This window comes from Elgaria multicarinata, chromosome 17 (genome assembly GCF_023053635.1).
Source record: "Elgaria multicarinata webbii isolate HBS135686 ecotype San Diego chromosome 17, rElgMul1.1.pri, whole genome shotgun sequence".
Taxonomy (NCBI): Eukaryota; Metazoa; Chordata; class Lepidosauria; order Squamata; family Anguidae; genus Elgaria; species Elgaria multicarinata.
Genome location: NC_086187.1, coordinates 12213937 through 12241292, shown reverse-complemented (window position 1 = coordinate 12241292; position 27356 = coordinate 12213937). Strand labels below are relative to the sequence as shown.

Here is a 27356-nt window from a genome sequence, read left to right as displayed (position 1 = left end):
TCCCACTTGCAATCGAGGACAACCAATTTGCTTCCAGGGACTACCCAACCTCAGGCCACCTGTCGCCTTTACGTACCTTACAAGAATCAACTCAAGCGGTTACAAGGAAATGAGGGATGGCCATGACCTGGAATGACGGTCTCGAGAGAGGTTAGGGGAATTCCAGCCCCTGCTCAGCTCATGTGCACACCGTCCAGGATATGTGCTCAGTGGACATATCCCACCCAAGGAGGGTTTTTTCTCTCTCTCTTGAGCATGGGATGTTCCTAAGAACTTTGGGTGTTTTTCTTTTCTTTCTTTTTTAAAAAACCATTATTTACAAAAACATGTTGCCATTTTTTAAAAAAATCTGTTCTCCGCAATCAAAACCTACCAAGCATTAAAGATCTTCCAGTCTGATGGCAGGAAGTGCATAGTACCTCCAGGTTTAAGCGAACAATGACATTTCAAGGGTCAAAAGTCTTGAGTCATTGCCGTGAGCAAAAGGGACGGGGGTCCAGCAGTTGGGACCCTGATTGTAAAGAGATGTTGCTCAGATTGTACTTTTGAGATGAACTCTGGTAGTCGAACCCTCCTCGTTGCAGAGGTGTAGAAAACTAAAACGCTCGCCCCCTTTACTGCAGCGTTAGAGGCGAAGGCCCGATCCACAGTTTCTTTAGGTCAGTGACAAATGAGTAGCCTATGGGATGAAATCGAGCCGACAAAAATCACCAGTTGGGCAACAACTCAACTACGACCTTTTTAAAAGTCGCTTACAACTCATACTCTTCGGTGTCACCTGCACAACGTTTAACGCTTCCAGCCTCCATCAGCTATGACTTACCCGGGGCAGGCACAGAGACCTGGGAAATGAACAAGACCTTTCAATTTCCTCAGCTCAGTCCTGTAGCAGGCTACCGGCCAAAGGTGATTTCCGGTAGCTGCCAAACACTGTTAGGTTTAAAGAGGGTGTGTGTGTGCCTTTATTCTTCCCCCCTTGGCAGTGTTTCTGTGCTTTTAACAGCAACGCAGCAGAGAAATTAAGCAGATGAGGTTCCTGTTGCTTATTCCGATGTCTGAAAAAAACACTATCATCTGTACCTTGGTGTCAAAGGTACAGGAGCAGGGTCTGGGGAGAAAAAGAACTCAACCCGAGGTTTTAACACGCTACAACCTCAGAGTACATGCCGAGATGGCTTCCCGAGGGGCCAAAATCCAAAGGAGGCACAACATGCATCAACCAGAGGCAGCAAGGAGAGTCCAAGTACCCACTGCAAGCTCCTTCAACAGGCCTGGAGTAAGCTGGTACTGCCATGGTAGGGCTTTCCGGCTGCGTTGCGTTATTACTACCTGAGTATCTGGAAAGCTATATAGGACATCCCCAGTTTGCCTGCAAACTGGGGATCCAAAGGAAAACCCGGATGAGTGAAACGACTCCAAGCCTAGATCACATATAGGGACTTCTGAGGAAGAGCAAGCAGACATCGCAGACGGTGGAATTTAGATTAAAAAACTGCTTAACAAGGACAGAGGAGCGTTCTCCCATAAGGACACTACAAACCGGGGCTTGGCAGAAAGTAGATCTCTGGGTGTTTTCGATCTCCAACTCCCAGAAGCCTCTGCCAAGACGGCTGATGGTCAGGAATGCTGGGAGTTGAAGCCCAGAACTTCTGGAGATCTACTTTCTGCCCACCGCTGCTTTAAACCACCTCTGCTCCAGGCCCAACGAAAGGGATGCAACCATTCATCACTTGGTTGCCTCCTTGATTTTCTCGGCTTCGTGTGAGATGCAGGAGCTACGACAATGGTACAAGCAGCAAAAGAAACGTTCCTGTTTGGGGAGAGTCAGAGATGGTCTCGGGAACAACCTACAAGCCTGGCCAACGCAACCGAGCTAGACATGTCAACGAATGGAAGGCCGACGATCCAGCCGCAAAAAGGCTTAGTGGGAGCAGGAGTCCAATGAAAAGCACAGTTCCAGTTTGACCAGGAGACGGAGGGCGGACCTACATGTCATAAAGAACCCAGGGCTGCTGCTGCTGCAAGTATCAGCCCCACGGAAAGGTCCCCTTTCCCACTGAAAGTCTGGTCCGAGTCATCATCGCCCCGTCTTCACCAGGCCAACAATATAGACCAAGGATGGAGAAGCTGCATACTGCAATGGCATCAGCACTGGGCATAAGTTGCACTAGGCTTAGTGGGTGCATGTTGTGTGTGTTGGGGGGACGACACTCAACCCAGTCTTTGCAGCGGACGCTGGTGGCTCCAATGTCAGCGGGGCGGCGAATCCGCCCTGGCTTTCAGTCAGAACTCCAAAGGAGCTCTCCACGGAGCTTGGACAGCCTTTTAAGAGTTCTGCGTGAAACCCGGAGCGGATCACCGCCCCACTGACATCGGAGCCACCAGCCTCCACTGGTTCTTTGTCAGGTAACCTTCTGCTCCAGACATGCCGCTGCGTCCGTCGGCAACTCCCAGCCTGAATACATCAGCCGTCTGCTACACTCGGACGAACCAAGTTTGCATTCAAAGCCACACGACCCCCACCAGGAATTTGGAGGCCCAGCAGGTCTCTCCCCACACTGACATGACCCCACTGTTGGTAACCTAAAATACTGGGCCAAGAGCCAGCAAAGGGCTTGGCAATGGAGATCTGCGTTGCCTGACCAGTGATGCGACAGCACAACTCCGACCATTAAAACTCTGCTGCTGGCTAGACAGAGAGAGAAAAAAAAAAATCTGACCATCCCAGTGAAAGTTGTCAGGAAGCTCTAGTGACCTGGGTACAAATGGACAGCAATTCGGCTTCCCGCCTGTCTTCCTCCACACCAAAGCCCCCCTGCCTTTCCTGTTGCCACTTGGTCCCCAGATCTCAATTTTCTGGCTACCAGAACACTGCTCCTACACAGTTTCAGAAGGAAACGGCCCAGCTGGGCCAAGAGGGAAGAGCTGGGCCTGGGCGTTGGGCTCGCCTGTCCGACAGGCTCATAGATGGCAGAGCTTACGATCTAGTTCTAAAGAGAGAAAGTGGCTAACCCTAGCCAGCCCTCCTAAGCTACACCACCACCACCCCTTCTATAGGAGGGAGGGCAATACTGTGGGGGCAGGAAGTGACATTGCTGTATTTATTCATGCCCTCACCCCCCACCCACCCCGGTTTTAAAGTGACAAGGAGAAAATCCAGGTTGGGACCTGGGGGCTCTAATACTGTGAAGTCTGTTGTCTTGGCGTTGATACGTACATGGAAGCTTGCTCTGCCCGTGAGCAAACGCATGCAAGTGATCCCATGGGGGTGGGGGGGGGAATGTCAGAATTAACCTGACTCTATACAGATACAGCTGTAGCTATTCCTGCAATAGCAGTGGCGGCAGGGGACGGGGGGAGCCACGATGGTGGAAAACGGTTGCTGCCCGTCTCCGGCTTCGCGTTATCGCCTTCCCATCTCTCCGGCACATCGAGGGGGGTGGCCGGAGGGGGGTGGGGAGGAGGAGAGAATCCGGCTGCACGTCCGCCGGCGTTCTGTGAAGCATTTGCATCCTAAAAATTACGCCAGCATGAAGCTCAGGATAGGAACACGTCCCCCAGGTGAAAGAGGCGGGGAAGGGCCCCCGAGGGAGAAAAACACACACACCCCTAACCTGTCACAAAAACTGCGAAGCGTAAAGTGTGCCAGAATAGCGAAGCGCCACGTCCGTGTTTAAAAGCTTCCTTTCCTTTCCTTTCCTTTAATTTGATCTGAGCTGCCTAGCGAGGAGCACAGAAACGCATTCCGTTTGTCATATACATATTTACACAACTATTTTAAAGCCGAGGGTCGGATTAAAAAGTCTCTAAGCAGGCCTCAAAGGCTGGGGCCGTGAGCCCCACGAAGAGCAGACGCACAGGAGCCTGCTGGCCAGAAGTTACCTCTTTTCTTTTCTTCCTTTCCCTTGCACCTTCAAACGGGGAGCCCGACGCACAGAAATGGTGCTGGTGACACTTTTCCTGGTGTGCAGACAGGAGTGGCGGGGGGGGGGGGAGGGAGGGAGGGAGGTGAACCCCTTCACCAGCTTCCTTGAGTCAGGCTGCAAAGACACAAAAGCAGAGCCAGGGGGAAAAAACTACAACTAGCCCCAAAATACTCTTGGAAGTCGGAAGTCTGAGTCACGCTCCCTCTTCTCTACCACAAATGTTGCCTCTTCGTCATTACCTGCATAGGCCGAGAGACCCAAAGCAGGGAAAGGGGACGCTGTGGACAGCAGCCAACCGGACAAGCTCGGGAGTTGCTTCGCACCTGCCTCACGTCCCTCCACCACCTTTAGGTCCCCTCGGTCGGTTTCACCTGCGTCTTTTCAGGCCCTGGTGCAGAGCAGTGGCCCCGGCCTACGAGGAACTCCCAGGTTGCTAGAGTAATCAGAGCCCAGGAAAACCACACAGAGGGGGACACGGCCCCAAACGCACAGCAGGGTAACGTTAATACCGGCAGGCGCGCCGTGCCATCCTCCCGCCTCTTCTTCAAGGGGTCTTCATCCTTTGCCAGTGACGTCCCAACAGAGGCCCTGCTAGGAACGGCCCTCGAAAGCATCCCAGAAGCCTTTGGGCTCTCCCACGATGGTAACAGTAGACACATGGAACCACCATAGAACAGGATACCGAAAAGAGGGGCAGTCCTGTTGCTGCAGCCCCAGGGACCGGACGGTGCACCCGGCTTCCCTTGAGCCCCATATCTTGAGTCTGGGCTTCCCTCTTGAAGGGAAGGCTTTAAAAAGAGATCCGTTTCTGCTGTGAGGCTGCAACAGCTTCAGACTCTGAAGGCGTCCAGATGGGGCATGAAGCGAAGCGTGCGCGCGCTTGAGATACGTCTTAGCATTGCAAGTGGGACTACAGGGCACCCGAAGCTATTAGCGTCGGCGTGGGGAAGCACTCCCTGAGTGTGGAAATATATAATTTCGAAGGGATGGAATGAGAAAGCGAGGCTCGCCCGGGCCTGTCGGAGGGCTCTGTGTCGATTCCTGCGTATGCTGGTGCAACGGTTTGGGACCTCCCCGCAACGAGAGGAGAGGAAAATGAGAGGGGTTTTGGTGTTCCGGGACCCGTTTTCTTCCTCCTGCCCCTTTCCTTCCCGGATGTGTAGCTTGCTCGGGGCAAATGAAACTGGTTATTTTCTGGAATTGGGTGGAGAAACGGCAGAGGGCAAAAAAGGGAGAGAAAGAGGGTTCCGTTTCCCTTCCTCCTCTACTTGTTCTTCGCCATCGCCTTGTAGACGGTGATTCCCACGACGGCGGCCACGGTCGCTCCCAAGGCCACCCGGATCCAGAAGGACGCGGTGCCCAGGTCAATGTCATTCAGGTGCCTGCAGGACGAGAGGAGCAGCGGTTCAGCCCAGAGGAGAGAGCAAAAAGGGAAGAGGAGGGGGCAGGCCACGTTGCGCCATCGGCCCAGATTCGTGTCTTATTGCGCAACACTGTACAGACACGGAAGTTGGTACTGTGGCCAGAATGCAAACCTAGCGTCTGTGAATTGATCTAATCCTCTTTTAAAGCTGTGTATGGCTAGTTTAACTCTGTGCCGTGTGAAGAAGTCCTTCCTTTGACCTCTCCTGAACCTCCCACCAATCAGCTTCATGGGGAATGAGCCCTTTGGGATCTAGCATTATGGGAGAGGGAGAAAAATGCTTCCCTGTCCACATTCTCCACCCCATGCATCATTACATCTAGTTAAGCCACTGTTCCGCCTCATTCCGCCCGGCATTGCCCAATGTGACTGCCAACAGTGATCCAGGGTCCCCGGCTGAGATCTTTCCAAGACTTCCTTCTTCAAACCCTTATAAGTGGGGATTGAAACGAAGACCACCTGCATGCAAAGGAGATGAGTTATCTTCCCCGATGGTTGGGCCTAGGCTGTCATTGCCCTACACAGCTCTTCCCTCCTGGGTCAGAGTACCGGAAGCAAAATAAATGATGCACAATACGGAAATACACCAGATCCACTAGACTTGGGTAACTCAGATGAATTGCAAGATTTAAGCATCTCTCTCTCTCTCTCTCTCTCTCTCTCTCTGTGGTTTATTTTAGCATGGCGTTTAGAAAGCCAGAGATGAACTAATGAGTTCTTTCTCCCAACCATTGTACTTGCATACGAGGTAGGCTGGGCTACAGGTGTTACGTTAACACTTCCACTCAGCTGGGGTATAAATAGCGTGACGACGTCTAAATAATTTGTAGCAGAAATGAGTTCTAGTGCTGCCTTTCTAGGTCAAGCTGCTTTGGCACCTATTCTCATTAAAGGAGACCAAAATAAGAGAGAGAGGGAGAGAGAGAGAGAGAGAGAGGATAAAACTTCAATCAAACTTGGAAAAAAGCCATGATCCACCTCTGCCTCTGGCATCAATTAGATGAAGCCTCCACACCTTTCAATGGTTAGGAAAACAAGGCAAGCTCTACTGGAATTAATGGAGCGTGTGCCTCGTGGGGAGCACCAAAAGTCAAAAACTCCCTCAATATTAAAAGGCAGTCCGGCCTGACACAAATGCCCCACATCTTTAACGCCGTCTGCCCCTCTGCCTTCACCTCTTGAACGGCTTCGCCTGAACAGCTGGAAAAGACACCGCTTGAAAGCTTACAGGAAGAGAACATAGCGGACGCTTGAAATAACCGTATATTTCTACGTAGGAGAAAGCGCTCCCCCCCACCTTATAGGATTTGCATAGGGAAATTGGCCATTTACACCAATCCCACTCTTCATCCCACAACTATTTGCTTGCACAGCAACCCACACACTAATGCACTGACTAACGGATTGCCGCGTTGAACTGCAAGTGGGGGAAGAGCGGACACGGGCATAGAGATCCGAGCGACGACCAGGTATCGTTCGAAGACGCAACAGACTGACAGTGCAGGACCTGGGGAGCAGTGAGACGTTACCCCAGGGCTTGTGGAAGTGTAGAATGGTCCGTTTGCACTGGCTGCCTGTATGTTTCCGAGCCCAATTCAAGGTGCTGGTTTTGATCTATAAAGCCTTACACGGCTTGGGACCACAATTCCTGACGGGACGCCTCTCCCGACGTGAATACACCAGGTTGCTACGTTCAACATCTAAGGTCCTCCTCCGGGTGCCTACTCCGAGAGAGGCTCGGAGTGTGGCAACGAGGGACAGGGCCTTTTCGGTGGTGGCCCCCAGACTATGGAATGATCTCCCTGACCAGGCTCGCCTGGCGCCAACGCTGCTATCTTTCAGGTTAAGACTTTCCTCTTTGCCCAGGCATATGGCGGCACATCTTAATCACCCACATGTTTAGTTTTTTTAAACTGTTTTTAATGCTTTATGTGTGTATGGTCTGTGTTTTAGAATTTAAAATTTTGTATTTTATCTTAATTTTAGAATTTCTGTAAACCGCCCAGAGAGCCCTGGCTATGGGAGCGGTATAGAAGTGCAATAAATAAATAAATAAATAAATAAATAGATAGATAGAATGGCCAGAGGGATGGGTTATAATTGAAACAGGACCGAAAGACGACGAAATCAATGATGCAGGTGAGGAGGGGCCCTAAGGAAGAGAGGGACGGAGGGAGGGAAGAAGCAAGGGCCTACGCAAACTATGGGATGGGAGGCAGGCAGGCAGCTGCAGCCCCATTTCCTTCCAAATTCTGGGAGACCTGGCTGTGATACGGATCTAGAATTGGACAAGCTGAATATTAAAGGAACCAAGATAAAAGCGGATCCCTGAAACTGAAAGGATGTTATCAGCCACACAGAGCGTTTCTCTCCCCCACCTCCTTCCCCTTCTACAAATGTTTCTTTTATCACATAGATATATTAGGGAGGTTTAAGAATTGTAGTATAAATAAATAAAGCTCTTAATGCAAGGCCCGAGACTGGCTCGCTCTCCCCTGCCCCGTTTTGGATTTAGCTGGGTATAAATAATGGATCTTCCCCTCCTCCGTGGGGAGAAATCTTACACGGATGTGAGCCGGTGGAACAACCGCGCGTTTCCTCGCAAGCTCTTGGCTTGTTCAAGTAACTCGCTCGGCCCAAGCCTCAGGCGCGGCTGAGTTGGTCCCACCGGACCCAAGATGCAGGGCAGGCACAACAGCACTGTTGATTGGGCCAAGTAATTTTCGCAAGGTTAGAAGGGCAAGCTTTTGAGTTACACAGAATGCTTCAGGTGCACGTTTAAAAACAATGGTTAGAGAGTGGTCCGCAGGGCTTGGCCGTTTCCCTCAGCTGTGTCTCACGGCCGGCCAGCCCTGGGAGACTTCACAAGGGAGCTGCAATATGAACATAATAACACTGACTTACCTTACAGGGTTACTTAAGGGTTTCAACTAGTTAATGTCCGTGAAAGTGCTATGCAGACGTTAAGTACTGTTGTCTGCATCTTTTTTTAAAAGGTTAACAGCCTCTCTCAAGCAACAATAGTGTAATACCTTTATTAGGTTTTCCTTGAAAGCTTTCTCCCTCTTTTGTAATGTTTGTTTGGGTTGTACCAGTGGCGTACCTCTGGCTTGTGGGCTTGGGCATTCTCCATGGACCCTGCCCACTTGGCCTGGAGGCTACTGGAGGCTTTGGGAGGATGTGGGGAGAGACATTCCTTCGTTATCTCCAAACACAGGTTGGAGATAACAAGGGATTCTTCTGCACGCCGCTCCCCTCCTGATTGGGAGGGCAAGCAGCAGGCAGGGGGTATCTCTGACCAGCATCCTACATGCTTTATGTAGTTAAAGTCCAACATGCCTTGGAGGCCACCTCCTTTTTGGTGGAGGCTGGTGGCTCCAAGGCCAGTGGGGCGGTGAATCCGCTCCAGGCGTCAGTCACAGCCAGCCAGAAGAGAGCTATCTAAGGTGTGGAAGCTCTTTCTGGGATGCTCCATACCAGTGAAGAACACCTGCTCTTTCCACAACTGAAGAGGAAGAAGAGAAATTCTCGACGGCTGGCCCTGCAACTGAGGAATTCCATGCCTCAGCGAAATCCACACTTGGTAATTACCCACGTGCATTAGAGATTTACCTTAGTTTATTTTGGAGTGGGGAAGGACGGAGAACGGCCCTTTCATAGCTCAAGTTAAATCAAAATGGCGCAATTTTGAGTTTTAGGATTGTGCATTTTTATTTACCCAGTTGCTGTGAGAATGCTACGAGAATAAGGTCTCTCCAGACTTGATTCCGCTGCATACTTCTCAAATCTGTATGTAATTTTGCACTACTCTCGTGCATGTGTAAAGTCTGGTCGGTGACTGTAATAAAGTTGATGATGTTTCAGTGCTAGAGCCCAACTCCAAACTTTCAAGGAAAGGGAGAATATAAATAAACAAATAATTAAATAAATATACAGTGTAGTACACAGACAGTACAGCCAAGTGGTTAGAGTGCTGGACTAGGAGCAGGCAGCCCCAAGTTAAAATCCCCGCTCAGCTGTGAAGCTCACTGGATGAGCTTGGCCCAGCCACTATCTCTCAGCCTAAATTACTTCACAGGGTTTTGTGAAGATAAAATTGGGAGGAGGAGGAGGAATGGATGGGGGGAAGAGAAGGAACCCTGGCACCTTGGAACTCCTTGAAGGGAAGCTTAGGATCTGAAATATGATAAACGCTACACCAGCAGCACTGGTGGAGCGTGTTCAGAGGAGGGCAACCAGGATGATCAGGGGTCTTGAAACAAAGCCCTATGAAGAGAGACTGAAAGAACTGGGCATGTTTAGCCTGGAGAAGAGAAGATTGAGGGGAGCCATGAGAGCACTCTTCAAATACTTGAAAGGTTGTCACTCAGAGGAGGGCCAGGATCTCTTATCGATCAACCCAGAGTGCAGGACACGGAATAACGGGCTCAAGTTAAAGGAAGCCAGATTCCAGCTGGACATCAGGAAAAACCTCCTGACTGTTAGAGCAGTACGACAATGGAATCAGTGACCTAGGGAGGTGGTGGGCTCTCCCACACTAGAGGCCTTCAAGAGGCAGCTGGACAGCCATCTCTCAGGGATGCTGTAGGGTGGATTCCTGCATTGAGCAGGGGGTTGGACTCGATGGCTTTGTAGGCCCCTTCCAACTCTATTATTCTGTGATTCTATGATTCTATGGTTATCTGTGTGTTTCCGAGCCCAATTCAAAGTGCTGCTTTTGACCTTAAACGGTTTGGGGACCAATTTACTTGAAGGACCACCTTCACCCGTGTCAGCCTGTCTGCCCTTTATGACCAGAAAGAGAGGCCCTTCTCATATCTGCTCCTCCGTGAGAGCAATTCGGTGGGTGAACACACGTGGCAGGGCCTTCTCAGCGGTGGCCCCACACCTTTGAAACAAATTCCTATCGGAGGTTTGCTCTGCTCTATCACAGAAATTTATTATTATTTCACTGTGGCCTTCTTTTGATACGACTGTGGTTGACACTGTGGCTATTGCTCGATTTATTGTTGGCTTTTACTGCTAATTTTATTGTGTTTATGTTTTTACTGCTTTCAACATTTTAACTGTTTTTATCTATTTTATTGCTTGTGAGGGGGGCGGGTTTGCTGGCTTGGGGGATGGGCTTGGACTTGGCCCTGAAAAGCAGCCAAGGAACATTTCAAATAAATAAATAACCTGTGCTGAAAAGAAGGGCTGAGGTCTAGCAGCTGCCCATTTCGCAGAGCTCTGTGGTCTGCCTCAGACAGATTTGGGGTGACATCTTGTCAGCCGTTTCATCGCCTGACTGTGAGGAAGGTCCCTTCTGGATTTTCCACCTCAGGCACCAAAATGTGTGAGGTGGCCATGGAGGTGGTACATTCAGGCTCGCGAGGTACTGGTTCCCTTCTATTCGGCATTGGTTAGGCCTCATCTTGTGTCCAGTTCTGGGCTCCACACTTCAAGAAGGACGCAGACAAGGTGGAGCGTGTTCAGAGGAGGGCAACCAGGATGATCAGGGGTCTGGAAACAAAGCCCTATGAAGAGAGACTGAAAGAACTGGGCATGTTTAGCCTGGAGAAGAGAAGATTGAGGGGAGCCATGACAGCACTCTTCAAATATTTGAAAGATTGTCATACAGAGGAGGGCCAGGATCTCTTCTCCATCCTCCCAGAGTGCAGGACATGGAATCATGGGCTCAAGTTAGAGGAAGCTAGATTCCAGCTAGACATCAGGAAAAACCTCCTGACTGTTAGAGCAGTACGACAATGGAACCAATGACCTAGGGACCAATGGTGGGTTCTCCCACACTAGAGGCCTTCAAGAGGCAGCTGGACAGCCATCTGTCAGGGATGCTTTAAGATGGATTCCTGCACAGAGGCGGGGGTTGGACTCAATGGCCTTAGAGGCCCCTTCCAACTCTACTATTCTATATTTCTATGACACTCGCTGAGAGGGATATATATAAAACCACGCGAGCAGGGAGAGACAGGTACTAACGGGAAGGTGGCAGCCGCGGCCAGCTTGGTGTAGACGCCGGGGCTGGGCAGGCCTTGTCCGCTGCAGGTGAAGTAAAACGGTGGCGGCAGGCGGTGCTTGTAGCAGAACTCGGCCGGTGACAGGCCACGCTGCAGCGACGTCTCTGGCAGGTCTGCCTTGGAGGCCACAAAGAGGCAAGGGATCTGTCCGTCCACGTAGTGCTGCTGCAGAAGCAACCATTAACACAGTCTAGTTACTTGGGAGAGGGCACATGTTTTTTCTTCTTCTCTTCAACACTGGGGATGGAGCAGCGTCTTCCAGTGCAGCTAAAGGCAGCAGGCCAGTTTAGGGCATGCAGGGCTGGCTGCACGGCACACGCACAGCACTCGCCTTCAGCATGTTGAGGCCGCCTCCCAGCATCTGCTGCCTGAAGCGACTGCCTCGCTTTGCCTACTGGTAGGGCCGGCCCTGGGGAGCAAGTGGGGAGGGCGGGGGCGCAAGTTACCTTGTAAACACTGGCACAGTAGTTGAAAGACTTGTGGTCCGTCACATCGTACAATAAGCAAGCAACGTCACAAGACGCGTCGGACGCCTTCACGAACTCCGCGCCAGCATCGATCTCGTGCAGCTGAAAAGAAACGCGAGGCGGTTCACAGGGTTTAGGAGATGTTTTGTGGCAGTTTTGGTTTTTTTGTTTTAAGTACGTCACGCTGCTTTTTTCTCCCTGAAAACAGAGGGGAATATGTTTCATTTTTCTCTCTGGCAGAAACTTGCCTGGATTTGATAAAATCCCTCCCTTTCTGTCTGATACAAGGCCAGCTCAGTTGGAAATACTGCATGGGCACTGGGGCGTGGACCCGCATGAGTAGCAACATGCACACCTGTGCGGCTTCCTTCCCACAATCGCTCCCTCTCGAAAAAGGGAGGAATCCTGGCAGGAACTGAGCACCCTGCACAGTGGCAAATGCGCACACCGCCACGCCACGCTGTATTTCTGGCTGTGTGAACCAGCTGAAAGAGGGCACCAAATTTCAAGTTGACTCCTCCTCCTCCTCCTCTTCTTCATCTTCTTCTGCGACACACCAAGCACTGTATGCAGCAAAGGGGAGCAGGAGGTAGAGCTCCAGGTTTTTGGACTTCAACTCCCAGAAGCCACTGCCAGCATGGCCAATGGCCAGGAATCCTGGGAGTTGAAGTCCGAAACCTCTGGGAGATCTCTTTTCTTCCCGTCTCTGGTATAGGGAGCAGAGAGGTAAGGCGGTCCTCTTCCCTGACAAGGATTCAACAGCAGAAGCTCCATCTGTCTAGATTTTTCGATTTGTATGATCTTCTTTGTTGTGGTATTGTGTGAACCGCCCTGAGAATTTGTTTTATTGTGTGAGGCACATTCAGAAGTTTTTGTTTTGTTTTGCTTTTAACAGGGTGGCCTATCAATTGAATAAATCAATACTATTTTTGGAGGACAGGCACGTCTGGCTCTTAGCTTTGCAGGCAAGTTCCTGTGAAATCCAAGGCAAGTTACATAGAAAAAAATAAACTGAAATAAATAAATTAAATAAAAGGCTTGCGACATGCATGTTTCTTCACTGGCCTGCACTGGTTTTGTAGTGGGTCATATTCATAGAATCATAGAATAGCAGAGTTGGAAGGGGCCTCTGAGGCCATCGAGTCCAACCCCCTGCTCCATGCAGGAATCCACCCTAAAGCATCCCTGACAGATGGATGTCCAGCTGCCTCTTTAAGGCCTCTAGTGTGGGAGAGCCCACAACCACACCAGGCAATTGATTCCATTGTCGTACTGCTCTAACAGCCAGGAAGTTTTTCCTGATGTCCAGCTGGAATCTGGCTTCCTTTAACTTGAGCCCGTTATTCCGTGTCCTGCACTCTGGGAGGATCGAGAAGAGATCCTGGCCCTCCTCTGTGTGACAACCGTTCAAGTATTTCATAGAATCATAGAATAGCAGAGTTGGAAGGGGCCTACAAGGCCATCGAGTCCAACTCCCTGCTCAATGCAGGAATCCACCCTAAAGCATCCCTGACAGATGCTTGTCCAGCTGCCTCTTGAAGGCCTCTAGGGTGGGAGAGATAATTCCTCTGCAGATAATTCAAGAAAATTTCCCCGGATGAAATGGAATTTATTTTCTTAGTTGTTTGATATAATATAACTTTTCACGGGCAGCGAAGGACAACAGACCTTGAATCCAGTTGTGTATATTTGGAGGTTTATTTGCTTTCCAGTGTTGCAGAATAATAAGCTTAGCTGTATGTGTGGCCTTAAACCATGTCAATATTTAGGTTTATTTAGATTTAGGTTATTGTAGTCAAACACAAGCGATGTAATGAAGTTGATTTAAAAATAAACGAACAATACTTACTATTAAATGCTTTTCCTGCCCGTTGACTTGCACTGTGTTAATTGAGTAAGAGGATTCCTTCCCCCTGGGTTCACTTTGGGCCTGGAAACAGAAAGAGAAGCAGGGATAGTTATGGTTTGCGGCCTCAGGAGCCCCATCCACAGAAAAACAGGTTTAAGAAAAGATGGGATGTGCTGAAGACAGGGACTGGGTGCCCACAACACGCTACCCTACACTCAGTGGTTGCGTGTGGGTTGCTGTTGAATTGCGTTTTTTTTGTTGAACCATGGGTTAGTGTACTGTCTGAACCCAAGACATTTTCCACAGGTTGGCTTGTTCACCATGGAGGGTTGCTTGTCAACCACCCTGAACAACCCAGCGACAAACCATGGTTTATCAAGGTGTCCTGTTCGAGAAAAATAAGCCCCATTGCATCGTTAACCAGCCACCCTAAGGAAAATGTCCTGGGTTCAGACAACGGGCTAATCCATGCTTCAACGAACAACCCATGATTCAACAACAACCTACACTCATGGGTTAGCGTGATGTGTGAACAGCCCCAATAGGATGGTTTTGGCTTTGAACCTCCAGAGCCAAGACGTCCTTTAGTCCAGAGGTGGGCAATTTGTGGTCCTCCAGATGTTTTAGCCTACAACTCCCATGAGCCCTAGCCAGCATTGCCAATAATGATGCATGATGGGCAATGTAGGCCAAAATATCTGGAGGGCTACAACTTGCCCACCCTGTTTAGTTGGGAAACCATAAGGGCTTCTACGGGACACCGCAAATTGTTATGGCATCCCCGGTCTGCAGTGGACTGGGAATGTGCACGCAGGGATTTCACAAAGTTCAACGTCTCTCAATGAGAGATGCCGGGAAGGTTTTGCCCCCCCTTTCAACTATCGCAACATGAAAGGCGTGATTTGGGAGCGCTGCTCCTCCTCGGCCGATGGAGACCCAAACGAGAATCCTGCACACTTACAGCCAAGTTCTTTCCGAGGAAGGCCTGCAGGAACGCGGACTTGCCGGCACCCTGGGATCCGATCACTTTGCACAGGAAAACGTTCCGATGCGTCTGGCCCTTCTCCAGGTCAATCTTTTTTTCCCGTGTAACTGGAGCAGGAAAAAAGTAACGGTGGTTGAGGTAGGGAGGGGAAACGTTACTGATGGGGAATCCTTTTCCTTCTCATAGAAGTTGGAAGGGGCCTACAAGGCCATCGAGTCCAACCCCCTGCTCAATGCAGAAATCCACGCTAAAGCATCCCTGACAGATGGTTGCCCAGCTGCCTCTTGAAGGCCTCTTGTGTGGGAGAGCCCACAACCTCCCTAGGTAACTGATTCCATTGTCGTACTGCTCTAACAGTCAGGAGGTTTTTCCTGATGTCCAGCTGGAATCTGGCTTCCTTTAACTTGAGCCCCTTATTCCGTGTCCTGCACTCTGGGAGGTTCGAGAAGAGATCCTGGCCCTCCTCTGAGTGACAACCTTTTAAGTCTTTGAAGAGTGCTCTCATGGCTCCCCTCAATCTTCTCTTCTCCTGGCTAAACATGCCCAGTTCTTTCAGTCTCTCTTCATAGGGCTTTGTTTCCAGACCCCTGATTGCTGCAGCAGACAGTGTCATCTCCACAGGACAGGAAGCAGGGCACTGTGTGATCGGTGCCCCTTGGGGGACATATTACCCACAATCCCTGAGGCCTGCTCTGTGGACAAGGTGGAAGTGGGCGCTCGCCAGCTCTTCGCAGCAGAGAGTGGCAGCTTCGTGGCAGGCGGGCAAGGCCCCGATCCCAAGGCCCCGGAACAAGGGACGACCCACCTGTGATGGCGCGGATCTGAGAGTCCTGCTCGGAGAAGATGGGATAGCCCAGGTAGCCCAGGTGCTCCAGGCAGCGATGGACATCCAGATAGGCCACCAGCCTAGGGGAAAAGGCAAGCACAGAGGCGGCCGCCCCGTTACAGGGGTCACATGGGGAGACCCCGCAGAGCGTGGACGGGACTGGTATTAAGAGGGGGTGGGGGAAGGCAGAAAGGGGCTTGCGCTTACGTCCACTGGCAGAGGAATCCATGCAGGGAAAGCAGGCCGTTATCAGTGGTGCATACCGTGTTGTAGAGCTCGGGTCCCCAGGGCACGGAGGGGAACACGCTAAAGAAACTCTGCAGCTCGGCAGGAGAAAGGGCTCCGTCACGGTCCTACAGACAGCCGGGGGGGGGGGGGAGAGGGGGAGAAACGGGCACCTGAGCGGCAGTGCCACGGAGACACGGCACGGCACAAGCTGCTACAGCCTTCCGGCCCTGCTAGCGGCTTCTTGGCGGAAATCTCACTGGACACCACCAGGAGCAGAACTGGATTCCGCAAGGCAGTTCTTTTGCATCCAACTCTGGGTCAGCCAATGAGTAGTTTCAGGTGCTGAATACGCACAAAGGGAGCGATGCACCAACGGCCTGATGGGACGAGGACACCATGGGCGGCTTCGGGGCCGCCCCCCTCCGCCCCCCCCTCCCCAGCGCTCCTGCCCCTCCGCAGCGCACCTTGTCATGCTTCTCGAACATCTTCTGCAGGAACTGGCAGCCAACGTGATTGAGCTCCGTGGAGCAGTCAAGGGGCACCCGGACCCTGAAGAGGAAAAAGAGAGGCGCAAGTCGAGGGCGCAATCTCAAAAATACTGCCGTCGGCGCCTGTGAGCGTTTACGAAAAAGGCCGCGCCGCCATTTTCGCTTGAGGAGGCGCCTTGGCCAGGGATCAGGCGGATGCAGGCCGGCCGGCAGCTCGCCACAGGCGGGATCGGGCGGTCTGCGAAGGTCCGGCGAGCGGCCAGAGCCCCAGACTGAGGCGAGTTTGTCCACCTCTACCTCCTATAGAGGTGTTAAACTACAAATCCCATTATCCCCAGCCAGCACAACCAGCGGCCTGCGGCCTGGGGATTATGGGGTTGGTAGTCCTACACGTCTGGAGGGTACCGGGTTGGTAACTGAAAACGAAATAAGGAATAAACTCAACAAAACACAAAGTGAGCAGACAGGAACGGCAATGAGGAAGAGCCCAGTAGCGCTCAGAAGCTTGCCTTCTCCATCAACAACGCCCACCCCCTCCCCACTCCAAATCTAAGAAGGCCACGATTTACACACGGTGGACAGAGATAGTCGTCTGTCAGCTCCAGCGCGTCGTCGTAGCCGAAGCGACGCAGGATGGTCCACGTGGTCTCATGGCGCCCCCTCTGGATGAAGAGCGTGTTGAGGAAAAGGAAGCCTGGAGGAGGGGAACAGAGGCTCAGACCGAGCGCAGGAGAGCCCGGGAATGGACGGCCGCGACCGAACCTCCTTGGGCCTGCGGGCAACGAAGCCACGGGGAACACCTCTCCGCAGCGGCCTCCCAGCCCACGGTGAGTCACTCATGGGCACGTCACCCCATGTAGGATTCGGCTTTTGGGAAGCGCCACTGTACGGCTTCGCTGTGCGTGCGTGCGCACGTCAGACTTGCCGGGAGCTACAGGAAGACGCCGCCACACCTAACTTTCCCAAGTCCTTCTCCTGCGGTCAGCATGCACCCATTATTTGCACGGGCAGGGCCTCGCTCTCTCACAACAGCTTATTTCAGGGGCACGGGTGTCATTTCTGCAGCGTGAGTTCCCACGTAGGAGGCACCGTGCCCGGAAGCCTCCGGATCGCTGCAGGGGCTTCATCCCAAACTCTGCCGCAACTGCCTTTCCTCAAGCCCCCCTTTCCCTGCTTCTCATTTCTTCAACTTATTCCCAGGTGCAGCAGTCAAAGAGCTCCCGTTACTTCCCCCTCTGTTGCTCCCGTTCTTCTGGCGCACCCACTAAATTGCCCCCCAGGTTATTAAAACAAAATCAAGCGAACACGGAGAGATGCTGCAGAAAAGAGGGGCTTCTATTTAAGGGAAAGCTCGCTCTAGTGGGAAGACTTTAGAAGTCACGGCAGGCAGCCTGGCTCGACGGAATACCGCGTCCGCCCTTCGGGACATGGTTTGTGCTCCAAACTGGCTGGACAGCCATGGCTGCGTGGGCTAGCCACGCAGCTTCTGGTCTGCCAAGGAGGACTCTGGGATTATCCCCAGGGCTAGACCCAGAGCTCTCTGCGGTAGTTACCGTTCAGCGTCAAGCCGTTGTCCTGGACCCCGTCAGTTGTGTTCTTCCAGACCACCATTTTCACGTCCTCCAGAGCCTGTGGAGCCAACGGGTTTCCGAAGCAGGACTTCTACCTCCCAAGAGAAACGAGGGGGCCAATCAGGAAAAAAGGAGATGGGTCCCAAAGAAGGCAGCCTCCACTGGGGACAAGCGGGGACATCATGCCAGCTTGGGAAGAGGGTGGAAGCTCAGCAGCTACTGGGATACTCTAACACCCTAAGTTCAACTGGGATTCAAGCTGTGGGTATTCCGTGCCGGCATAGAATCTGACGCACGGTCAATTATTTGTGAATCAGAGCCTTTTGGGGAGGGTGGGGGAAGAACACGCACACCCAAACACACACACACACTCTCTCTCTCTCTCTCTCTCACACACACACACGTAAAGCAAGTTTCCAGCCCTTATGAAAACACGACCACTGTGGGTGCTGTCATCTCAGACGCAGAGAGAGGGGCCGGCTAAGACTTCAGTGCTGCACCTTTTAAATTTTAAACTTATTTGGACACTTGCTTTTTATGGTTTTAATTGTGTGCTGCCCAGAGAGCTTCGGCTAACGGGCAGTTAAAAATGAAATAAATAAATAAAGGACCCAGCTTCTTGACTGAAAGCAACACCTTTCAATAACCTTCAGCCATATTTATGTATGTATGCACTCGGTACATCTTTATCCCATCTTTTCTTCCAAGGAGCCTAAGGCAGTGTACATGGATCCTCCTCTTTTCCATTTTGTCCTCACAACAACCCTGTGAGGTAGGTTAGGCTGAGGATCAGTGACTGGCTCAAAAACACCCAGTGAGCTTCAGGGCTGAGCAGGGACTAGAACCCGGATCTCCCGACTCCCAGTCCAACACTCTAACCACTACCCCACACTGGAGGTGTGTCCAAACACCACATTTGGAGGGTGTTTTCCCCCCTCCCCTCAAACTGCCAAATGCATATCGTTCTGAACATGACCTTCCAACACAGAGCAGGGGAGGTCCCCCCCCTCTTTTACCAGGGCACTCATTTTGTTAAGTTTTTCAAGCCTTCAAAGGCCACAAAATCTTCCAGTCCTGAATTAATAGGCAAGAGCAAAAGTAAAATAGACTTTGTTACAAGCCTAGGCTGATGCTTGTTATGTTGGCAGGGCAAATCTCCCTTGAGACGCAAGGAGGCAAGAGCAGATGATGTGAATCAAAACCGCAGCCAAATCCATCTTTGCCTAAAGAAACAGCCCAGGGCCTAAGATTTGCTTAAGACTTTGGAAAACAGCTGAGCACAAACACACAAAAACCTTGCGCTTTCATTGGCAACGAGAATGAAAAACGTCATTTCACCAACCAGGATGTGATTAGCCGGCGATGATAAGTTTAAAAGGTTTTACTTTAGAAAAGAAAAATCATCCACAGGAGAGCAGCGACCACACAGAGAAGTCTGGAGAATATGGAGAAAGGTGGGGGAAAGCTAGATTTGCTGAGCTTGCAGAAGACCCAGAGGTGACTTCATAGCAACCCTTCAAATACTCCAGGATGTGGGCAACTTGTAGCCCCCTCCAGTTGTTTTGGCCTACAACTGCCATCAGTCCTGGTCAGCACAACCAATGCTGAGCTGTAGATCAAAACATCTGGAGAGCCACAAGTTGCCCACTCCTGAAATCCTTGAAGGGCTGCATTTAAGAGGACAGGTCTCAGTTGCTTTCTGTACCTACGCTGAACAGGACTGTGCGTACTCAGTACTAACACAAATTAAGGAGCTCAGTGACAAGATCTCCATAAATCATAAAGGTCATGCTTTCTTTGCATGTGTTACTCTTAACTTTTCTGGTTGTGGGGAGATGAAATGAGGAACAGACTGCACTGGAAACACACACACACATATGGAAATCTTATTCCGGTAGCCAAACAGCTGCTGAGATTTCAGCAGGCTTTGCCCACACATTTTAAAAGCATATATTTGCACCCATATGGACTAGAAACTTGCTTAGTTTATGGAAAGGAAAAGGAAAAAAAGCAGAGGTTTTCAGGAAGCTGAATTTTGTGCCCCAAACCACATCCTGCCACTTTTCTGTGCTACTGCAACGCCTTTTTATTTATTTTATTTATTTAGAATATTTATATACTGCTCCCCATTGAAAAATTTCGGAGCGGTGTACAAGGTAAAATGAAAATAAAAACAGAATAAAAACAGTTAAAACAAAATTTAAAAGAAGCAATAACAGAAATCCAAGGCTGCATGTTAAAGAAAGGCTTCTTGGAATAAAGATGTTTTCAGGAGGCGCCGAAAGGAGTACAAGGTTGGCGCCTGCCTGACCTCCAGAGGCAGGGAATTCCACAGGAGGGGGGCCACCACGCTGAAGGCTCTTCCCCTGGTGGATTCCAATCGGAGGATGGATCTAGGTGGAACCACCAGGAGCAGGCCCTCGGATGACCTCAGTGACCGGGCAGGTTGGTAAGGGAGAAGGCAGAGCTCTCTCAGGTATCCTGGTCCCAAGTTGTTTAGGGCTTTGTACACAAGTACAAGAACCTCAAACCTGGCCCGGTAGCGAATAGGCAGCCAGTGCAGTTCCCTCAGCAGAGGCGTTACATGCTGGAAAGGGGCAGCTCCAGACAACAGCCGAGCTGCAGCATTCTGCACTAGCTCCAGCTTCTGGAGCAGCTTCAAGGGCAGCCCCACATAGAGTGCGTTGCAGTAATCCAACCTTGAGGTTACCAATGCCTATACCACTGTGGCCAAGCTATCCCTGTCCAGGAGAGGCCGTAGTTGGCGAACCAACCGAAGATGGTAAAAGGCACTCCGAGCCGTGGCGGCTATTTGAGCCTCCAACGACAGAAATGGGTCTAAGAGTACCCCCAAACTACGAACCTGTTCTTTCAGAGGCAGAGCAACCCCATCCAGAACAGGCAATGAGCCTGTCTCCGGGACTCAGGAACCGCTCACCCACAGGGCTTCCGTCTTGCCAGGATTCAGTCTCAGTTTTGGGAGGATGGGGGAAGAACATGCACACCCAAATGCGCACAGAGCAAGTTTCTGGCCCTTATGAAAACATGACAACTGTGGCTGCTGAAATCTCAGATGCAGAGGGAGGGGCCGGCTAAGACTTCAGTGTCGCACCTTGTCTCCCCCTTCCCACACACCCCAATAATAAATCAAGCAAAATGTGTACATTTCCAAGGTTTACTCATGCTGTAGAATTTGTGTCTGCCAAGAATTGGGATTGAGAACCAATTCTGACAGTCTTGCGCGAAGAATGGCAGAATCATTTCACCAATCAGAAGCAGCAGCGATCCTGTTTGGCTACTGCAGCAGACACCACGTGTGCCACAGCTCTGGCTGCAGAAAAGGCAGGAGAACAAGTGACTAAAGCAGGAGCCAAACAGGATTCTGTGCGAACAGCAGGAAGAACCGTCCAATGGGTGATGCGAGTCCAGGAATGGATCATCCTGAGGCTAATGCAGAAATGTCCGCCCTCATGGAGGCCTCCAGCAGCTGGCTAGGTTAGAACTTTGATGGATTAGACCAAAGTCTGCATCGGACTTAAACCATGAGACAGTAGCAGTAACGTTTATTTCCAGCCTGGGGTGCCCATCCATGGGGAGGCATGGATCTGCTTCTTTTTCTTTCTTGGGGAGGGGGCCGTAGCTCAGTGTGGTAGAGCACATACTTGGCATGCAGAAAGTCCCAGATTCAACCCCCGGCTTCTCCAGGTAGGGCAAGGAAAGGATCCCACCTGAGACCTTGGAGAGCCGCTGCTGCCAGTCAGTGTTGACAATACTACTACTGCTACCAACTGTCTCTGCAGAGGCCACCAGTGAGGGAGGAAGCAGCAGCCAGGCCCCTCTCCACCGTGCCTGGGTCCAGCTCCAGCTGAGAGCCCCCTCCCTCCTGCTATCAACTGTCTCTGCAGAGGCCACCAGTGAGGGAGGAAGCAGCAGCCGGGCACCTCTCCACCGTGCCTGGGTCCAGCTCCAGCTGAGAGCCCCCTCCCTCCTGCTACCAACTGTCTCTGCAGAGGCCACCAGTGAGGGAGGAAGCAGCAGCCAGGCCCCTCTCCACCGTGCCTGGGTCCAGCTCCAGCTGAGAGCCCCCTCCCTCCTGCTACCAACTGTCTCTGCAGAGGCCACCAGTGAGGGAGGAAGCAGCAGCCGGGCACCTCTCCACCGTGCCTGGGTCCAGCTCCAGCTGAGAGCCCCCTCCCTCCTGCTATCAACTGTCTCTGCAGAGGCCACCAGTGAGGGAGGAAGCAGCAGCCAGGCACCTCTCCACCGTGCCTGGGTCCAGCTCCAGCTGAGAGCCCCCTCCCTCCTGCTACCAACTGTCTCTGCAGAGGCCACCAGTGAGGGAGGAAGCAGCAGCCGGGCACCTCTCCACCGTGCCTGGGTCCAGCTCCAGCTGAGAGCCCCCTCCCTCCTGCTATCAACTGTCTCTGCAGAGGCCACCAGTGAGGGAGGAAGCAGCAGCCAGGCACCTCTCCACCGTGCCTGGGTCCAGCTCCAGCTGAGAGCCCCCTCCCTCCTGCTACCAACTGTCTCTGCAGAGGCCACCAGTGAGGGAGGAAGCAGCAGCCAGGCCCCTCTCCACCGTGCCTGGGTCCAGCTCCAGCTGAGAGCCCCCTCCCTCCTGCTACCAACTGTCTCTGCAGAGGCCACCAGTGAGGGAGGAAGCAGCAGCCGGGCACCTCTCCACCGTGCCTGGGTCCAGCTCCAGCTGAGAGCCCCCTCCCTCCTGCTATCAACTGTCTCTGCAGAGGCCACCAGTGAGGGAGGAAGCAGCAGCCAGGCACCTCTCCACCGTGCCTGGGTCCAGCTCCAGCTGAGAGCCCCCTCCCTCCTGCTGTCAACTGTAACTGCTGAACTTTGCAACTAAGATTGTAGTGCCTGAATTTGCTTTCCTTTTCCCCCTCCTCCTCCTCCCTCCCAATCCCCTTTCCTTTTGTGTCATGTCTTTTAGATTGTAAGCCCGTGGGCAGGGACTGTCAAGAAATACTTTTGTAAGCCGCCGTGAGAGCCTTTTTCAGCTGAATGGCGGCATAAAAATCCTTAAATAAATAAAATAAATACTGGGCTAGATGACTCAGTATAAGGCAGCTTCTGACGTTCCTAAAGATGCTTGAACTGAAGCGGCTCAGGTCGAGAGCCGGGAAGTTTCACCCCAAGCCACAAACTCGAGAAGTACCTTTAAGGAGTTTGTGGTTCTGGGCGAGACCTCTCAGCTCACAACACGAACACGCTCCTCATCTGCAATGTGGGGCAATAATACCAACCGACTTTGCAGGACTGCTGAGATAATGCACGCGAAGAGGTTTGAACCCTTAAATGCTAAGTGGAATTTATGGTCCCTGTAGCTTATCGACTGACAAGCTGCCTTGAGCGTAGCAGAGGAGAGAGAAAAGCTATATCGGTTGAAACTATCGCCAAGGGAGAGTTCTTGCTGATGACGTTCCTTTCCGGCTTTACTAATCTGAGAGTCTAGACTTGGAGCCCAGGAAGGAGGACAGACAGAGTTGGACCTGTGCCCCAAACACCTCCCCCCCCCCCAAAGCCTTCTGGTTTCTGAGTCTTTCAGCAGGCGCAGCAGGCTGGTTTTCTAGCTTTGCTCTGAGCGTAACGGCTAGAAACTAGGGGTGTGCACGGACTCCCCGCTCCGCCCCGCGGGCCGATCCGAAAATTTCGGATCGGCCCGCTCCGCTCCGCCCATAGTCCACTCCTCTTCGCCGCGGAGCTCTGGCTCCGAATCGGAGCTCCGCAGTGGAGGGGAGTGGCGCCAGGTAAGGCCCCCTCCCTCCTCTCCCTTACCTGCAGAGACCAAGGGGGAGGGCGGGCCTTACCTGCGTCTGTCCGCAGTCCCTCGGCTTCTTCAATTGAGCCCGTGGTTCAAACAGGAAGTCTGGGCTGCAAGTGCAGCCTAGACTTCCTGGTTGAGCCGCAGGCTCAATTGAAGAAGCCGAGGGACCGCAGACGGACGCAGGTAAGGGAGAGGAGGGAGGGGGGTTTACCGGGCCCTGCTGCTGTCGCCGCATGGGCGACAGCGACAGCGGCAGGGCCCGTTAACCCCACTTAACCTTCTTGCGGAGCTCCGGACCGAGGCGAAGGATCCGCCTTCACCTCGATCCTCTTCGCAACGCTCCGCCGGCCCCCCAATCCTCTTCGCCTCCGCTTTAAGGGGAGGCGAAGCACCCCGCTCCGCTTCTAATTCGCCAGTCCGATTAGAAGCGGAGCACATCCCTACTAGAAACCCCTCCTGTTTAAACGGGCCGCTGGATTCAGAATTACAGAGACAGATCCCAAATGCACAACACAGATTTCCAGCTGGTCCTCCGCCCAGCCCAGAACGTGCCACCCGGAAACGTACCTGGAAATAGTTCAGCTCCTCGTCGCTTAGGATCTGGTTGTTATCCTGGTCAGACATGTTGAAAATCCGAGTGAGCGCTCGTGCGCACGCCGGCCGCAGCTGGGGGTTCGGGGGGGAGGCATAGGTAGAATTAGGAAGGCGCAATTTAGGAAAGCAGGCCCTTTGAGACAGCCCCCACCCCTCCGTTTCCCAGAATGCCCCTATCACAGGCAGAGGGAGAGAGAGTCCATCCAAGCTGCTGCTCAGACTATCTAGGACAGAGGCGGGGAAGCTCAGCCCCAGAGGCCAAATCCAGTTTTCCTGGTACCCCCAGGTGACCCCACCCTTCCCTTGGCCCCGCCCCCTTTCACCCATCCACCCATCACTTCCCAGGGTTTGGGCAGTGTGTTCTCCACTCGAGTAGGTTGGAATGCCTCTCTCCCAGGGCTTAGCAATGGGAACTTCCCTGGGGCACGACGGAACATCCTCCAATGAGATGTAGAATCATGCAGCTGAAAGGGACCTTAAAGGTCATGTAATCTAACCCCTGCCAACGCAGGAAGTCCACCACTATGCCATCCCTGACAGGCGGCCCCTCCCACCTCTACTCCTCTACCGAAGGAGTGTCCCACCACCTTCTTAGGCAGGGTGCTCCACTGTCAAACAGCTTGGCTTGTACCATCAGGAAGTCCTACCCAATGTTTCAAGAATCCCAGAAGGTGGCTCCTTACAACCTGACATTGTGGGTCTCCCCTCAGGGCCCGGAAACCTTCTAGTCATGGCTCTGAGATGAAGCATCCTACCTGCTTCTCCTCTGGGTCATACAGAGGGGCTGTTGGGTGCAGGACAGCCTTCTGGGCATAGTAGAAGAGCTCAGAGATGTTCTTCAGGTTCTTTGCAGAACACTGGTGCAGACAGGTGAGGGGGAGAGAGAGAGAAAGAGAAGCTAATTCAGTGACTAGAAAGCGGGAGAGGAACGTTTGGCCAATAAAAACAACACTTAGTGCAAGGAAACGGTCCCAGCTTTCTTTTCCAGGCAAGACACGGAGAAAGGCCCACGGACTCAAGGCTAGAAGTCATCCCAGAAGGAGATACTTTGTTTAACTCCCACCCAGGAGGAGAATTCTGAGCTGGTGACAGCAGAGAAGGACCACTATCTGTGGATGATGGGAATTGCAGTCCAACACATCTGCAGGGCACCCGGTCGGGGGAAGGCGGCTGAGGATTACAGAAACTTCTCTCCTGCCCACCCCCCAAGACTCCCGAGACGTTTCGCACCTCCACACAGGTCTCGATCTCCGAGAACTGATTCATGATGGGCAAAATGGTTTCCATGGAGCTCCCGTTCTGCATGTCAGACTTGTTTCCCACAAGGATGATGGGGATCCTAGAAAAGAGAGGAGGTTCTGAAGAGGAGGAGCAGCGTATGGATTCTGGCCGGCTGCAATTCTGGCCCGTCTGGGCCAAGGCGACCCAAATTGTCCAACTTGAAAAGGGGTGAGGTGGGATCTGAAAATTCAGGTCTGCCATTTTTTTTAAAAAAATGCTTTGTGTCATTTAGGACTTGACTCACATTGATAGCAGATGGTTGGCATGACTGACTGCTCCAGCATTTAAAGAAACCCTCCCTGCACCCAGAAAGCTAGAATGCAGGGAGAAGAGTTTGTCAGCTAAGCCTTCTCCCAGACGGCCTAGTTTTGTCTGTGCAGTGAATTTTCACCCTATGAAATGCATTAACTGGGGACGATGGGGACTGAATTAGGGATGTGGGAGAACTGTGTTCAGTTTGCAGGTCAATGACTCTTAGGGAAAGGTTTTGAAGAGGAAAAGCGGCACACGGACGTCGGCTGGCAGGCTGACCTAATTTGTGTTTCCCAAACCAGGATGTGCAAGCTGAAAGGCAGTTACTTGTGCTTCTCCAGCACTCTGCAACGCAGAGTATGCATATTCAGGGACGGCACGTAGAAAAATGTATATATTTGTGAAAATAATGTACAAAAATGCAAGGTGTTCTGGAAAGGCGCTTGCAAAAAATGCATATATCAGGCCACATTGCATACAAAAACGCATCTATTAGGAGAAGGGCACCCCCCAAAAAAGCATACACAGCTTTGTGTGGACATATATTTGAAAAAATCTGCAAACTGATATGGAAATAGGATAGGAGGAATTTAAGGTTGGATAGACGGGGAACTAAAACAGACAGATTTACCCATTCCTAGAGTGAATCCTGGGTATTACGCGCACAAAGGCCCGTTCTACACCTAAGGGTTATCCCTGCCTGCTCCCGGGATCCCCTGTGTGGCATTTGGATGTACAGGAACGATCCCGGGATGATCCCTGGACATAGGGCTGGTGTAGACATGCCCAAAGTGAGTGCTTTGCCACTGAGAAATGTGCTGTAGACCCAACCCTAGCTTTTATTTATTCATCACATTTCTATACCGCCCAATAGCTGAGGCTCTCTGGGCGGTTTTCCATCCATGCAAGCAGCCCCAATCCTTGTTAGGTAGACGCGCGCATGGACAAAATTAGCATGTTTACTAGGATGGGGCTCACTACTAAAGCAGATGCCCCACGTGCAGAAGGGTCCCGGGTTCAATCCCAAGCTTCTCCAGTTAAAAGTACAAAGGCTGGGGAAAGACCGCTTTCCCAGACCTTACGGTACTGCCGACCGGCACAATGGGACAGCTCCCATCATCCTCAGCCAGCACAAGGATGGGAATTGTAGTCCAACGCATCCAGCAGACACCAGGTTGGGGAAGGGAGGGGTGGGGAATACTGGCCCCGACAGACCCAACGATCTGACGAGATTCCGAAGCGTTACGTCCAAGGGGAAGAACTGAAGTCATCGCTGTGAAAACTCCTCTGAAGTGCATTGAGTAGGAACCGGTTTCCCCCCGCGTCTGCTGTTCTTTGTGGGAACCAGAGCTCAGCCTGCTGCCGGCGTAGAATTCCACACCCTTTAAACACAGGGGCAACGAGTCCCCTACAAAGCAGGGAGCAACGGGGACTCAGAAATGAGGAAGCTACAGCGGCCCCGTCCTGCTGGATATGGGGGTACCTGGAACACTTTTCAGCTCCACCGTTCACCATCGGAATCCATTTTGTCCGAATCTGATGGGCAGAACGAAAGGAAAAGCGAGGAAGTGGGATGGAGGACACAGCAAAGAAACATAGAATCATAGAGTTGGAAGGGGCCTATTAAGGCCAGTGAGTCCAACCCCCTGCTCATTGCAGGAATCCAC

The 27356-nt window shown here is 52.0% G+C and overlaps 1 protein-coding gene across 1 annotated transcript in view; it reads right to left on the bottom strand.

Moving 5' to 3' along the window:
- Nucleotides 1-3988: 3988 nt before the first annotated feature.
- RHOT2 (ras homolog family member T2) overlaps nucleotides 3989-27356 on the bottom strand; it is a 44313-nt gene continuing 20945 nt past the window's right edge. The window contains exons 6-19 of the mRNA XM_063142968.1: nucleotides 27173-27225; nucleotides 25387-25495; nucleotides 24912-25013; nucleotides 24130-24228; nucleotides 17763-17871; nucleotides 16783-16903; nucleotides 16186-16270; nucleotides 15701-15846; nucleotides 15473-15573; nucleotides 14644-14774; nucleotides 13683-13763; nucleotides 11813-11935; nucleotides 11329-11531; nucleotides 3989-5308 (exon numbers count right to left, since the gene is read on the bottom strand). Of these exons, the coding sequence (XP_062999038.1) occupies nucleotides 5191-5308; nucleotides 11329-11531; nucleotides 11813-11935; nucleotides 13683-13763; nucleotides 14644-14774; nucleotides 15473-15573; nucleotides 15701-15846; nucleotides 16186-16270; nucleotides 16783-16903; nucleotides 17763-17871; nucleotides 24130-24228; nucleotides 24912-25013; nucleotides 25387-25495; nucleotides 27173-27225 (1581 nt within the window). The 3' untranslated portion in view covers nucleotides 3989-5190. The remainder of the gene's footprint in view (nucleotides 5309-11328; nucleotides 11532-11812; nucleotides 11936-13682; nucleotides 13764-14643; nucleotides 14775-15472; nucleotides 15574-15700; nucleotides 15847-16185; nucleotides 16271-16782; nucleotides 16904-17762; nucleotides 17872-24129; nucleotides 24229-24911; nucleotides 25014-25386; nucleotides 25496-27172; nucleotides 27226-27356) is intronic.